The sequence below is a fragment of the Pelodiscus sinensis genome, chromosome 14 (assembly GCF_049634645.1).
Source record: "Pelodiscus sinensis isolate JC-2024 chromosome 14, ASM4963464v1, whole genome shotgun sequence".
Taxonomy (NCBI): domain Eukaryota; kingdom Metazoa; phylum Chordata; order Testudines; family Trionychidae; genus Pelodiscus; species Pelodiscus sinensis.
The window spans coordinates 38,153,089-38,168,185 of NC_134724.1; the positions used below are offsets into that span (position 1 = coordinate 38,153,089).

Genomic DNA, 15,097 nt, shown 5'->3' on the forward strand with positions numbered 1-15,097 from the left:
TATCAAAATATGTTTTGTATTTAGAACTCTTTGTTTATTAAAGAAAGTATGTTCTGTTGTTAATATGTTCAACTGATTGTTTCTGGACACCAGTCCTTCAAGATTTTAGAAGCAGTAGCTCTTATCCTCAAACTTAATTTTTATTCATCGATTGGTAAAGGAAAACAAGGCTTTCTTTTTTTCAACTCCTTGTTGGTATAAACTCTGAATGAACTAGTCAGTGAACTGAACTAAATGAATAAGCTAAAATGAAGTAAATATTCTCTATATCTGCAGACTGTCAAACGCTGCTATAGTGTTTCAGTGAACTCTGGTTCCAGGTGTTCAGCTAGTGACTTAGCCAATGTAAAACCACAGAACTGGTGAAGTACATGTACTGCTTGAATATTTTTAATTTAAATTACTGTAATTATACTAAGTATAGACCTTAAGATAGGGTATTATCTTCAAATTTAAACTTAAAATATGTTTATTTTAAAGAAAAATGTATTTAAAGGTCAAAAAATCCAGTTTAAATAAAGTCTAATTGTAAAAAAAAAATCTGTTGTTTACTCTGCTACTGAGTCAATCAGAGCTATTGGTAAATTCTAAAATAGCTTGCTTTTGGTAACTAATATGCTTCTGCCTGATGCTCATGCTCAAAAACATAAACTTGCTAATTAAAGTCTGGACAGATTTTTTTTATGTATATTGAAACCTCTTTAAAGAAAGTTCAAGTTAATGTTTAAAAAAATTGAGCAGACTGGACATGAAAGATTTGGGTGAGGAGACTTCTGTAACGTGTATGAAACGTGTGTGGTTGTTTTGCTTTCCAGTAGAAGACCTGGTAGTTTCAAGAATGAAAAACAATAAAGTGGAGCTGAAGACGAGAAAATATTAAATGCAGGAAAAAAAGCTATTTTTCTTTAATCATGCTGTAGTGTTACCTTTAACGGTATCCTCTTCCTGCCATTTGATTCCTTACTTTCTTTGATAACGTAATCATTTCACATTAGGTTTTTAAGTATGGCAAGTCACTATTTAGAGAATTAAAGAAATTGTCCTCTCAAGTTATGTGTTCAGTTAGAATCTATATTTCTAAGAGAGCCTATTTCTTTGCAATTCAGAGGACTGCGTCTTCTGGAAGGAATATTTATAATGTGAGCCAGATGCAGTGGATGGAGTTAGTTTGATGGAATGTTTGGCAAAAACTTCAGCAGGATTTAAAGTAATGAAATATGACATATTCCAGTATGAGTAAATTTTAATGGTGTTAGTCTTTGCAGGTTTAAACAATTTCATGGACCTATTTGAAGGAAAGCTATGTGATGCACATAGTAAATTGTTAAATTAGCTCCCCATGATAAAATATTTGCCAAGCACATTCCTGTCAATACCTCCACTGAAACATCATTTTAAAAATCCCATCTAACTCGTAAGAAGGTAAGAGTCTAAGCACATCTGTTAACCCAGCATGGAGTGACATTACCATAAGATACCAAACACTGTCTGCAAGAACGTTCCACACTGCTCCTCTCCCCCAGCCCATCGGGGGAGAACATACAAGGAGTGAAGGGGATCTGCAGTTGTGGGGGTAGAGTTGGAGGGCTGGGGAAAGAAGCTGATCAATAGAAGGGTCTGGATTGTTGCGGCGGAAGCTTGGTGAGAATCGGGGCCTGGATGAGTGGTATAACCGAATGGGAGTCACTTGGCTGTTGGGGAAGAGGTATATTGTGGGACCTAGGCTGGAAAGCAAGATGGGATGTGGAAGATGTGGTGGTGCACAGCTGTGAAATGGAGAGGACATCAGAGGAGGTGGTACTTACTGGAGACATAGCACAGCCCACTCCCTCTTGGCTTCTGTCTTGGAGGGGCTCATTGGGCCCAACTTCCTGCTTTTGAGCTTTTTCATTTCCATTGACATTGTTTTTGAGTGGCATTGCAACCTGGTGCATGGGGTCACAGGGATACTTTCTTGGATTTGGCCCACTAAGCCCCCTGCTATCACAATGAAGGGGTGGCTGTGCCAAACTTTAGCACCACTGTGACTTCATGTACCAGGTTGCAGCTCCTGGGTTAAGGGTGAAGGAACACTAGATTTTGCTATATTCTTCAATGTCAAAGGCTATCTACTCAGAAAAATCTGACTCAGCCATTCCGGAAGAGGCAGCCAGTATACTTTATTTCTCACTTTCACTGGAGTATTGGGATGATTTGGGATTTGTCCTGTCAACCAGACTTGTGGTGGTTTTCTCGGTTTTGCTTTTTGTTAGCGATTTGTGTTCTTGTATTCCATACAGTTGTTTAAAATTAAATTTTGCAAGAACTAGGGAGTGTTGAAAGATTCTTTTAAATATAAGGAACAGCACACAAGAAAGCAACATGACAACGGGAGAGGAACACAGGAGAGAGGCTAGAAGCGTTGTCCTTTGTCAGTTTTGTTAATGAAAAAATACTAAGATGGCTTGTATAACATCAGCCCTGAATGTTCATGTGGGGATAACAGATTTGTCTAAACTTAGTCTCCCCCTTCTTTAGCGTAGCAAGCTTGGTAGTGCAGATTTTATTTTGGAGCTCTTATATCCAACAGAAATGGCTGATTTCTTTACAGAATCATAATTACAATAATTTATTTCATGGGTTGCATAGACGCTAAGCTTGGCTTTTGGTACTCTTGACTTAACCACTTTCCAGCTATGTCTGGAGTGGTTTTAGTGCTGCGGAAACAATCCTTTGAAGGCAGTGATTGAATACTTACATCTTTCATGAAGTTTAATTATCGTATTTTAAAATAACTTGAATTGCATTGCTTTCTGAGTATTTGAAACTAGAAAGTGCAAAAAATGCATTCATAGTGTGTAAGAGGTCATTGTGTGTGTATTGTTGAACTTAATCTGACATTGAAAGTAAAATCCTGCAAATAACCAGTCTAGTTAAAAACAAACCATTCCTCTGGCTTTATATTCCATTAAAGAATCAAACCTCAGAAATCAGCAGATTTTCAGTGTATTTGGGAGTTTCATTTGGAGAGCTTCCATGTTTCCTTTTATCCACACTCCACACCAATGAGTTTGCTACATTTCCTATATGTCCTGTCTTGCACAGCTCTGAAAGATTTCTGTTGCTGGCTGGAGGGAGCCTACAGATCAGTGATATCACAGAAGATGATGCTGGGACATATGCCTGCATTGTGGATAATGGGAACGAAACAATTGAAGCTCAAGCAGATCTTACAGTTCAAGGTATGTGGAGTGTTTACTTTTGAGAGCCCCAGTCTCCATGTATGTGAATATATTCAACGGTTTGTTCTTGCATGTTCATTTCATTACTTTTCTTCAAAAGGCATTCAGATGTGTGCTTTTTATAAAACACTGCCAATCAGCAATCTCAGTTGGTTTCCTATAAATGTCACATGATTATACTCAGAATGGTTTTAACTCTTTGTATTCATGATCTCATAAACACGCCAATGAAATATACCATTTTTTACATTTATGCATTAACCACATTGAAGGCAGATGCGCATATCAGATTACAACCATATTAAATGTTTGGCACCATAAACTTTCATTAAGGGGATAGTTGGTAGGTTTTTAGGACTGAAAGTTGACCTACCTCTGTAATTACTTGTTGGTCTTACCTGAAAAGGGCACAGTCACAAGTATTTGTCATAATCCTTGAAGATGTTACTCTCCATAGAGTAACCCATTGTAAAAATATAAAATGGAAATCCTAATTTCGTCTTTTTTAGTGTGCACACCATTTATGTATAAGGTGTCTCTTGAATTCTATTTTTAATGGAAACGACATTGAGACACATCTTTAAACTAGAAGTATCAAGCAATTAAAAAATTAATCGTGATTAACCGCATTGTTAAACAATAATAGAATACCACTTGTGACAAAGCTCCTCTATTGAGATTGCCTGGCAGTACTTGTATGAGGTGAATTCAAAATACTATTTCTTTTGTTAATCATTGTTCGAGTGAAAATATTTGTAACCAAAAATAATAATAGTGAGCAGCATACATTTTGTATTCTGTCTTGTAATTGAATTCAGTATATTTGAAAATGTAGAAAAACATCCAAAATATTTAATACATTTCAATTGGTATTCTGTTGTTTAACAGTGCAATTAAAACTGCAATTAATCATGATGATTTTTCAGATAATCATATGAGTTAACTCTGATTACTGTATAATCGTAATTTAAAGACACTTTCAATGATGTTTAAGAATTATGCAAATATGTTAGGTTCTCTGAAGAGCACAGAAAGGTAGGTGAAATGTTTGACCTCTTAATCCTTGCCATGTCCCAGCAGGGATTCTCAGGTATGAATTTTTAACTGGAACTTTGTTGCACTGCAAGAAACAGAAATACCCCTAAATGCCTGACTGGTGCATTGTTATCTGCATCTTCTCCTAGAGCATGGCTGATTTGATTATAGTGGGTTGCATAGTAGTGCCGGCTGCTTTTATAATAAACAAACACAACAGTGTTGTGCAGCGATTGTATTTCATTGTTTCATTATGTTCTGATTGGCTAATTCTATCTTATAATAAATTTGTAATTTTTGTGTTTCATAATAAATGGAAAACTGTCTTGTTTTAGGGGCCAATTCTTTTCTATAGAAAAAATTTGTCTCTAATGGAGTTACCTTTGTATTAGTTTGTCCTAATAAAGAGAAGTGACTCTGGGACAGTGTTCCACCTTACAAAAATTAAGAGCTAATTCTGCATACTTGGAATCTGGACTAATAACTTTTTCCCTTTTGGAAATTAATACCTGTTCAATTCATTTTGCTGTTTGCAGGTGCTAAGATTTTTTATCTCATTCATTAGAGCTGACATAATGAAGACTGGCGATAGACACACACATGCTATAAATTGTCTAGGAGAGAATGGGTAGGAATGGTGTCCCTGACCTCTGTCGGGCTGGAAATGGATGATAGGGGAAGGTTCACATGAGGATTACCTGTTTCTGTTCACTCCCTCTGGAGTACATGGCATTGGCCATTGTCAGAAGACAGCACATGGGGCTAGATGGACCTTTGGTCTGACCCAGTATGGTCCTTCTTATGTTCTTAAATACTGAAGCTGAAACTGAATATGCCTACACACAAAACAAGTACACCAATTCAGTTTACTACTTTAGGCTGTCCTGAGTAAAAAGTACAACTTTCTATGAGAGAAGTGCCCCTCAAAATGTATCATCATTCAACTGTCTTCAAGTTTCAGAAAGTGGCAGGGTGGGGGAGAGCCAACCTTTTAGTGGACCAACTTCTGTTGGTGAAAGCACGGAGCTTTCTAGCTCCACAGACCTCCTCTTCAGCTTTGTGGAAATCTGCTCATCAAGTGTGGTCATTTAGACAATCTCCTAGGGAAAAAGCCATTCTGGATGAAACAAGCTGCCCTCCTTTACACCTGTAGCCTGTGCTTGCACTTCCTTGCCAGAGGATGGAGACTGTACAGACACACTGTTTGATATTATCATGCATGTGCAGTGTCTTGCCAGCCGAATTGATGATAGTTGTCCATGGAGCGGCACCTTCCAGACTACTTCCAACCTTCTATACTGGTTCAGATTCTCTCTCTTTCAGATTGGTGCAATCATGTATTTGTGGGAGTTAAAATCTTGTTCAGGATCCAAAGCATATTTATCTATGGTTGTTAGGAAGCTTTAGGACTCTCAACGGAAGCCCTAGAGTCTAATACCAACACATCTTTGCATGCTGTTTCCATGTGCTGGCCGGGTGGAACTATACTCACGTGTATTGTCCTGGCACAGATGCTCTGGAGAAGGAAAATGAACAGATGGGAAAATTGCCCATTGGATGGTGGTCTATTTTTAACTATTGAGTACATATAGGTAATTTTAAAATACAACAAAAAACGCAACCAGGCAAGCTGATACATTTTTAAATGGTTCAGAAAGTCGCTGTTCAAGGCTACCTCTAGAATATTAAATTCTAAAATATGGGTTAAAAGCCTCCTCCCAAAATTTACATAATTTGTTCTGAAATGTTAGGTTACAGAATATCAGATTTCATATGGTCTATTTCCCCTTGTAATTTTAATGTTAATAAAGGAAATTGCCTACCCGAAGATTAAATTACCAGAGATATTCTTTATGGTACTGTGTATTAAGGTGCAGAATTTTTCTGCTTACTACTTGGAGGAAGTATTCTACTGGGAGCAAATCCCTACTGCTCAAATTGCTCTAATTGCTTGTTAGTTTCTAGGTGGAATAAAAGATACTGGTATTGACCTGTGAAGTTCTAACTGGTCTGGAAACTTCCTGTCCGAGAGGCTCCTCGTGATGTTAAGGTAGTTATCACTAGAGGCACTTCAGCTGGAGCTTCCTTTGTTCGAAAGGAAAGGGTGTGCTGAGAAGTTGTACTTTGAGGGTTTCTCCACTTTGGAATTTCTTCCACTTTGCTTCAAAATAACAAGAATCGGTTGACCGTCAGGGTGTACTGAAATACCATCTATTGGCCTTGGCACGAGGGTGGGGAGAATAAATTTGGGGAGATTGGTGTGCCTCTTTTCTGTGCATTTCTGTGTAGGTTGATACATAGCTATGAAAGGTGGAATTGTGTGATACCCTGCATGTGTTGTGTGTTAAGATGGTTAAGCCGATTGTGTATTTTACAAAATCATCAAGGGCCTCAAGTTGTTTTATGTAGAAATGGGAATAAAATCCGAGCTGTGACACAAACTAAAGAATGCAAAGGAATCAAAGTTAAGATTTAATAACAAGGACTCCTTTGGCATCTTTAAAGACTAACAGATTTATTTGGGCATAAGCTTTTGTGGGTAAAAACCACTTTGTTGGATGCATGGAGTGGCACTATCGGACTCCATTAGTCTTTAAGGTGCCCCAGGACTTCTCTTTTTTGCAGATACAGACTAATCCAGCTACTCCTCTGAAGGTGGATTGGCATTGCATACTTAGTTCTCCAGTTGTCTGGCCACTGAAAGGACAAAAGGTAATTGAAAAGGTCTGATGCTGATGCACTTCCCAGGCACCCCAAACTCATGGGAGATGTGTCAGAAAGTCTTTCTGGGAACAGCGCATCACCCTTGTCCATTACCTTTTCTGCAGGTGGGGCACACCCACCCCAACCCTCAGAACCTCTTTGCAGCCAGCAAGTACCACAGCACTGCCACTTTATCAGCTTTGAATCCATTTTGAAATATTTGGAGGAGAGAGGAAGGGAATTGGGGACAACCAACAGATTCACCAAGGGCAAGTCATGCATGACCAATGTAATTGCCTTTTGTGGTCAAATAACTGGCTGTGACTTGAGCAAAGCTCCTGATATGGTCTCCCAACGTATTCTTGTCAGCACATTAAAGTAGTGTTGATGAAAGTATCAAACGGAATGCCTTAGGGGGTCAGTCCTGGGGCTGGTTTTGTGCAGCATCTTCACTAATGATCTGGGTGATTGGATGGATTGCACCCTCAGCAAGTTCGCAGGTGACACTGAGCTGAGAGGGAGATGAGCTGGAGGGTGGGGATTGGGTGCAGAGTGACCTAGAGAGATTGTAAGATTGGCCCAAAAGAAATCTGATGAGGTTCAACGAGGACAAATACTGAGTCCTGTGCCTACGATGGAAAAAATCCCAAGCATTGTTATAGGCTGGGGACCGACTGGCTAAGCAGCAGTTCCGCAGAAAAGGCCTCGGGGATTACAGTGTATGAGAAGCTGGATATGAGTCAGCAGGGTGCACTTGTTGTCAAGAAGGCTAATGGCTTCTTGGGCTGCGTTAGTAGGAGCGCTGCAATTATTCCCCTTTATTTGGCACTGGTGAAGCTACATATGGAGCACTGTCCAGTTTTGGGCACCCAACTACAGAAGGGATGTGTACAGATTGGAAAGAGTCCAGTGTAGGGTCAACAAAAATGATTAGAGGGCTGGAGCACATGACTTATGAGATGAGGCTGAGAGAACTGGGCTTATATAGTCTGCAGAAGAGAAGAGTGAGGGGGGATTTGGTAGCAGCCTTCAACTTCCTGAAGGAAGGTTCTAAAGAGGATGGATAGAGGCTGTTCTCAGTAGACAGGTGGCAGAACGAGGACCAATGGTCTCTAGTTGCAGTGGGGGAGGTCTAGGTTGGATATTAGGAAAAACTATTTCCCTAGGCGGGTGGGGAAGCCCTGGAATGGGTTCCCTAGGGAAGTGGTGGAATCGTCATCCCTAGAGGTTTTTAAGGGCTGTCTTGGGAAAGCCCTGGCTGGGATGATTGAGTTGGGGCTAGTCCTGCTTTGAGCCAGGAAGGAGGGGGTTGGAGTAGATCATTGTTTCTCAACCTTTTTTTTTTAATGAAGTACCCCTTTTTCCAAAAAAAAAAAAAAGTACCCCCTTAAAAAATGAAGTACCCTCAGTACCTACAGTTTTCAGACACACATTTTTTTCTACCATTGCAACACATTTGTAGAAACAATTGAATTGTAGCCAGGTAGGCGATAAATTTTTTGGGGGTAAAATGTACAAAAATAATAAAGCGCTGTACAACTCAAAACAAAATTCAATTTTCTCTAAATTTCAGTTGTTGATGTAACCCCCAGATTTCTCTCGAGTACCCCTAAGGGTACTCGTTCCACTGGTTGAGAAACACTGGAGTAGATGACTTCCTGAGGTCTCTTCTAATCCTAATAATCTGTACTTCTCTTCAGCTAGGGGGGCTGAGAGAGATGACTTTTGGGGTGGGGGGGAGAGAAGCACCAATCTCCTTCCTAGAGGGGTGATCTGCACTCTTTCCCTCATTCTCCTGCTCCTGGAAGTTCTCCACAAGATTTGCTGAGACTGCATTATGGATACTGATAGCCCTGTTCTGCCCCTGTCAGTATTGGTTCACCTCTGTGCCCATGCTCTGATCTGCCTCTGTGCCAGCCCAGATCTCCTTGTCCAAGACCAGGTCCAACTTTGACATCCCAAGGCCTGTCTCTGTGTGGTTCAGAGCATTTCTTCACACCATTTAGCTGGGTGTGAGTCCCTCCATGCTGATGGCTGAGTGATCATAGCACCTGGAGGCGTTGGCTGGTTTTTGCTGTTGTGGCACTGAGAGCGCACCCTGGCGGGAGAGTTAATGGGGAACAGCAGTCCCAGGTTGTACCCCAGGGATCCTGTCACATCGTCCATGCATTGTTATACCCATGCCAACATACCTTCCACTGCTGGTGTCATGGCGTGCACGATAGGAGTACTTGTGGCCACATCTGCCCACCTTGCACATGTGCCATAGCAGGACAGCTGACCTTCCTAGCCCCAGAGCTAGAAAGGTCCTTGTGATGTGGAAGTCAGGCAGTCCCCACTGCATACCAGCCCCTCTCAGAGAAGCCTCTAGCTTACTAGGTCATTGGACAGAGCCAGGGACAGTGCTCCCTCACAAGTCTTTCCACCTACCTGCATGCTGCTTGCTGCTCACTATTCATACCCACGTAGGGACCGTCATGCAAAGAAGGGAAACGGTTACTTAACCTGTAATTGGAGGGTTTTCAGGATATGTGGACCCTATTTGGATTCCAACACACCATCCATCCCTTATGCCATGGACTGGACTGGACTGCTCAGAGCTCAGCAGGATCCTGGAGCAGTGCCCACACACAGCGTTGGCTGCAGGCATGTGGGGAATACAATACTGTTCATGTGGGTCAACAAGCACTTCTACAAACCCAGTTCCATTGCATAATGCATTCAGACACCAACCTGTGGAAGCCAAGGGACCACACATCTGGAAGGAGCTCCAATTACAGGATGATATTGAATAGTTTAGGAAAGTTGTGGGAGTTTTCTGTAGACTCTAAACCTCTGTACCTTACAGTACCTCCCTACAGCCTAAAAAGTCACTGTCAAACTGGTAACTGCAATTCTCTGACTGTAATTTGGTGAAGAACTGTTGATTGGTTCAAGTGACTGCAATTTGATTATTGTATCATTATCTGCTAGAAAAATCCTCAACTTTTCTCACCTAATGATCCTCTGATCCCATATAATCAATCCTCTTCTGTCATTATTCTTCTTAGATAATTAAATCAATAGAGATTCATACAGGAAATTGAGTTCTGAGTACTTAATTCCCTTGTGCTTCATCTGAATTTCCTTTCCTGGACTGACCGGTTTCTTAGTACGCCATTGTTATGTTACTGTTGCGATTATAATTGAAATCTTTAAATACAGACTGCGCTAATTAAAAATGCTCTAAATTTTTCCATTAACATTTTATGATGATAATTCACTGTGTTATTGTAAGCCTGCACTTAGCAAGTTTAGGTAGAAAGATGTTATTTCACAAAATTACAGCTATTGAAGGGGAGGGCTCTTCTCAGATACTCTTCACTGAGAGCTCCACTGACGTACAATGGCGGTAGATGCAGTCCTGTGGGAATTTTGAGGCAGTTGCTGATAAATTACCAAAACCGGTAGCTTGAATCTGTTAAATGTGGGTGTAAATCAAAGTAATGTCCGGAGTAATTGTCCTGATGGTAGTTGGACTCCTGCAGGTGGCTGGCATGTCCCTGCAGCCCCCGGCAGGATCAGCACAGGGGGTCTCCATGTGCAGTCCTTTCCTTCAGACGCTGCTCCTGCAGCTCCCATTGATGGGTAATGGAGAACTGCGGCCAGGGGACGCTGCGGGGTTTGGGCCTGTTGTGAATGTGGGGTAGTGTTCTAAAATACTGCTTTTTGTTTGGGGGGGGATTGGAAAACTGGAGAAGTGGTAGTTTAGGAAGTAGGGCTCAGGAGAACATTCCACAAGTAACAGGTGGGGTGGTTAAAGGCAGGAGGACAAGAGGAGAAGTCAAAATTGACAGGTGAGTGAAGGGGATGAAGGCTGCGATAACAGATTAGATCATATAGACATAGGCAGCAGTTAGGGCTGTGAAGGCAAAATGAAGAATTTTTATCTTCATGCCATGCACAATAGGGTGCTACTCAAAGGGGGATGATTTGATCTGTTAAGCCAAGAAGATAATTCCAGCATCTTCATTGTGGATATGTTCAAGGCAGGCAGTGTACTGCAGTGGCAGAATAGAAAGCTACAGTAATCTATTAATAGCATTGACAAGTGTTTGTCAGAGGAGATCTAAATTTTGGATGTTTGTTTGTGGAGGACATAGCAAACTCTTCATGCACCCTGGGTATAGGAGACAAAAAGCAGGAGAGGCCATAGAGTTTTCAGTTAGGCCAGCTTTAAAGTTTTGTTAGCATAGTCATGTAGGTCTGGGATGGCAAGAAACCACACCCCCTAGCCAATATGAGCATACTGGCAAAAAAGTCTAGCATAGATGGCTATTTCAACAAAAGAATGCTTGTGTTGGCATAGCTAATGTAATTCAAAGAAGTGGTGGCGGCATACTATTAAAAAATTGTTGGCACCAGCTGTATCTGTATTAGGGGATTCTACCTTTATAGCTACACCAGCAAAGCATTTCTTGTGTGGACAGGGCCTTAGTAAGACTGTTTTATTGGATTTAAATCTACCTCAATTTACATACTATATTCTTTTAAATATTTAAGTGTTTTCAGATGGTAGTGCATGGTCATTAAGCCGTAAGGACGACAGGTCATATTAACCAAAACAATTTAACATCAGTGGCATGTTTTAGATGGACATTTTAAAGAGGACAAAATATCCAGTGCTATAAGGAGGGGAAAAGCTTGAGAAACTACAGGCTGAACCTCTACAGTCTGACACCCTATTGCTTGCTGCTCTCCTTCAGGTTTTTCACACTGGCAATCTGGTCACCTTATCCAAACTTGCTCATGTTGCCCTGGACAGTGTTTGATACAAACAGCTGTACAAGAGAACAATGAAAGCAAGTGGATGCTGGGGTTGAGGAGCTCGACAAGCACATTTGTCTAGATGGCTTAGCTCCCAGTGAAGGAGAGTGTAGTTCAGTATCTGAAAAGAGTTAGTCACCAAGGGATCGCCATGTTAGTTGGTATCTTTAAAAATGAGTAACCCTGTGGCACCTCAGAGACTAACAAATACATAGGATCGTGAGCTTACATGAGTTGAATCCACTTTGTCAGATAAAGTGGGTTTTACCCACGAAAGCTCACGATCCTGTATATTTTGTTAGTCTCTGAGGTGCCACAGGACTACTCGTTGTTTGAAAAGATTTAGTAAAATGTCTAATTTCTCTTAGCTATAGGGAAGTTGTTTTTTCCTTTCCTGTCAGCAGGAGGAATGATATCTATTCAGGTTTGTTGTAGAAATATTGTAGTAGGTTATGAGTACTGGAAAAAACTGTTTTGATCTCAGCTATCAAATGAAAGTATCTGTCGGATTTCCTCTAAGTACAAGAGGTGGTGGTGGTGCTGAGAGAAATGCGGGGGAAACAGGTAGTAAATGCATTTGAAATTCAGTCTGCTGACTTGTGTTCAATTTATGAATTTAGATCAGAAAGAGTCATGGTGCCAGTTTGATGCCGACAAGGTTACAAGTTCACTCTTCATCTGGGAGTAATTTATCTTTTGTTGTTCTATCTGGGTCCCCTGGGATTTCTGCAAATCCTGTGACGCGAGTTAGACTGCTGCTACAGCTTCCTGTCGTCTGCCTGGGTACCTGTGGTGTAGATAATGAGTTTAAAGGGAGTTTCCCCAGTCTATTGAAATATTTACTGCAGCTTATATTAAGCCATAAAAATAAACATTTTCCCATTTTTATTTTCCTAGAGTAAATTGTTGGAATTGGTTAGCTTGCATTAGAATTTCATGTTTATTTGGCAAGAATTAAGATTGTTACTTTTACAATATTGTCTTATTGTTCATACCTTTTCCATAGATTTCTAGTTTTACAGTTTGAGTGTTCTAGGAGAGCATTCAGTATTGATGTTGTATATTAAATACCAGATGTTAAATGTCCCTACTGATGTATTAAAATCAGAAAAACATTTTAAAGGGAGCATTTTATTTAAGGTGTTTCGTAAGGGTGATAGAAGTGAGATACTGTGTGGTAGTAATTAGATCACCTGCCATATTCTGTCAGAATAAATTGTACAGAAACATTAAGCAGTCTCAGGAAAGCTACATTTGGGGGGATTAGTGTGCTCTGAAGGGAGAAATCTAGGCTATTTTCAGTGTACCTTCCCCATACCTGCAGTAATCAGAACCTCTAAGAAGATATGCCCGGAGATTTTTCCTGATGGCTACATCTACACTGGCATGATTTTCCGAAAATGCTTTTAATGGAAAAGTTTTCCGTTAAAAGCATTTTCAGAAAATTGCATCTAGATTGGCAGGATGCTTTTCCGCAAAAGCACTTTTTGCGGAAAAGCGTCCGTGGCCAATCTAGATGCGCTTTTCCGCAAAAAAGCCCCGATCACCATTTTCGCGATCGGGGCTGTTTTGCGGAAAACAGTACTGTGCTGTTTACACTGCCCCTCTTGCGCAAATGATTTGCGCAAGAGAGCTTTTGCCCGAACGGGAGCAGCACAGTATTTCCGCAGGAAAACTGACAATCTTACATGAGATCGTCAGTGTTTTTGTGGAAATTCAAATGGCCAGTGTAGACAGCTGATAAGTTTTTCCGCAAAATCATCTGATTTTGTGGAAAAACTTGCCAGTCTAGACACAGCCGATGTGTAAAGCAGAGAAAAATGATATTTTTGCACTTTCTGTGCACTTTTTTATTTGAATTATTAATCAATAAGATATCTAAATAAAGGAATTTTATCTAGCCAATATATGTGTATATTGGAAATTACAGGCAGTCCCCGGGTTACGTACAAGATAGGGACTGTAGGTTTGTTCTTAAGTTGAATCTGTATGTAAGTCGGAACTGGCGTCCAGATTCAGCCGCTGCTGAAACTGACCGCCAGTTCTGACTTACATACAGATTCAACTTAAGAACCCCAAGCTTCCCCAAGTCAGCTGCTGCTGAAACTGATCAGCGGCTGATTCCAGGAAGCCTGGGGCAGAGCAACTCTGCCTCGGGCTTCCTGTAGTCAGCGCTGGTCAGTTTCAGCAGCGGCTGACTTGGGAACGCCTGGGGCAGAGCAGCTACGGTGCTGCTGGGTTGCTCCAGTAGCACCGCTCCTCAGCGCTACTGGACCAACCCAGCAGCACCCCAGCTGCTCTGCCCCAAGCGTCCTGATTCAGCCACTGCTGAAACTGACCAGCAGCGGCTGAATCAGGACCTGGGGCAGAGCAGCTGGGGTGCTGCCGGGTTGGTCCAGTAGTGCCCAGAGCGGCGCTGCAGGACCAATCGGCAGCGCCCCAGCGGCTCTGCTCCAGGGTCCAAAACAAAAGCCTGGTCTGCTGGGAGGGGGAGGGGGGCCACACTAGCCGCCCCCCCCCCCCAGCAGACCAGGGACACGGGGAGCAGAGCCGCAGCGGCAGCGGGGTGCCGCGCCTCTGAGGCTTTGTTCTGGCAAAGCCTCAGAGGCGCGGGACCCCCCCGCAGCTGCGGCTTCAGTCGTGGTGCCTGTGGTCTGCTGGGGACCGTCCCCAGCAGACCACAGGCACGGGACTGAAGCGGCAGCAGTGGCGGGTTCCCGCGCTTCTGAGGCTTTGCTCTGTCAAAGCCTCAGAAGCGCGGGAACCCGCCCGGTGCCCCTGGTCTGCTGGAGACGGTCTCCAGCAGACCAGGGGCACCGGAGCAGCTTACGAACGGGGCTTTCTCGCCCCGGAGCTCGCAGGTAGCAATCCGCCACCTCGACCTCCGGGGCGAGAGAGCCCCGTTCGTAAGTGCGGATCTGACGTAAGTCAGATCCGCGTAAGTCGGGGACTGCCTGTACAGTGGTCAAAGTGTGGGAAAAAAACCCCTCTAGCCATATTTTTGCTATATTGCAGGAATCTGCTTGATGATTAAGGCAGCAAACAAAAATTCAGGGCCAGGATGTGTCCTTGACTTGTACTGTAAACTCTTGACTGCACTTTGGGTATTCTGTTGCAGGGGGCTGCACGGAGGGATACTGCAGGTGCTTGGAGGGAGGGAGGGGGGGAGGGGAGATGACCCAGGGTGCTGCAGGCACTCGGGGTGGGGGGAACAGCTCAGGGGTGCTGCTGGTGCTCGGGGGGGGGGGGGGGGAGGGAGGGAGAGGAATGGATCAGCGGTGCATGGCTAGGAGTGGAGGACCAGTAGCCCAAGACAGCCCCAGCTGTGACTG

General features: G+C 42.5%; 1 protein-coding gene across 7 annotated transcripts in view; it reads left to right on the forward strand.

Annotated features, from left to right (window-relative positions):
* The window catches only part of NEO1 (neogenin 1), a 304,427-nt gene that overhangs the window by 140,943 nt on the left and 148,387 nt on the right, over positions 1 to 15,097 (forward strand). For all 7 annotated transcript variants that reach the window (XM_075897560.1, XM_075897561.1, XM_075897562.1 and 4 more), the window contains exon 5: positions 3,085 to 3,221. In XM_075897560.1, the coding sequence (XP_075753675.1) occupies positions 3,085 to 3,221 (137 nt within the window). The remainder of the gene's footprint in view (positions 1 to 3,084; positions 3,222 to 15,097) is intronic.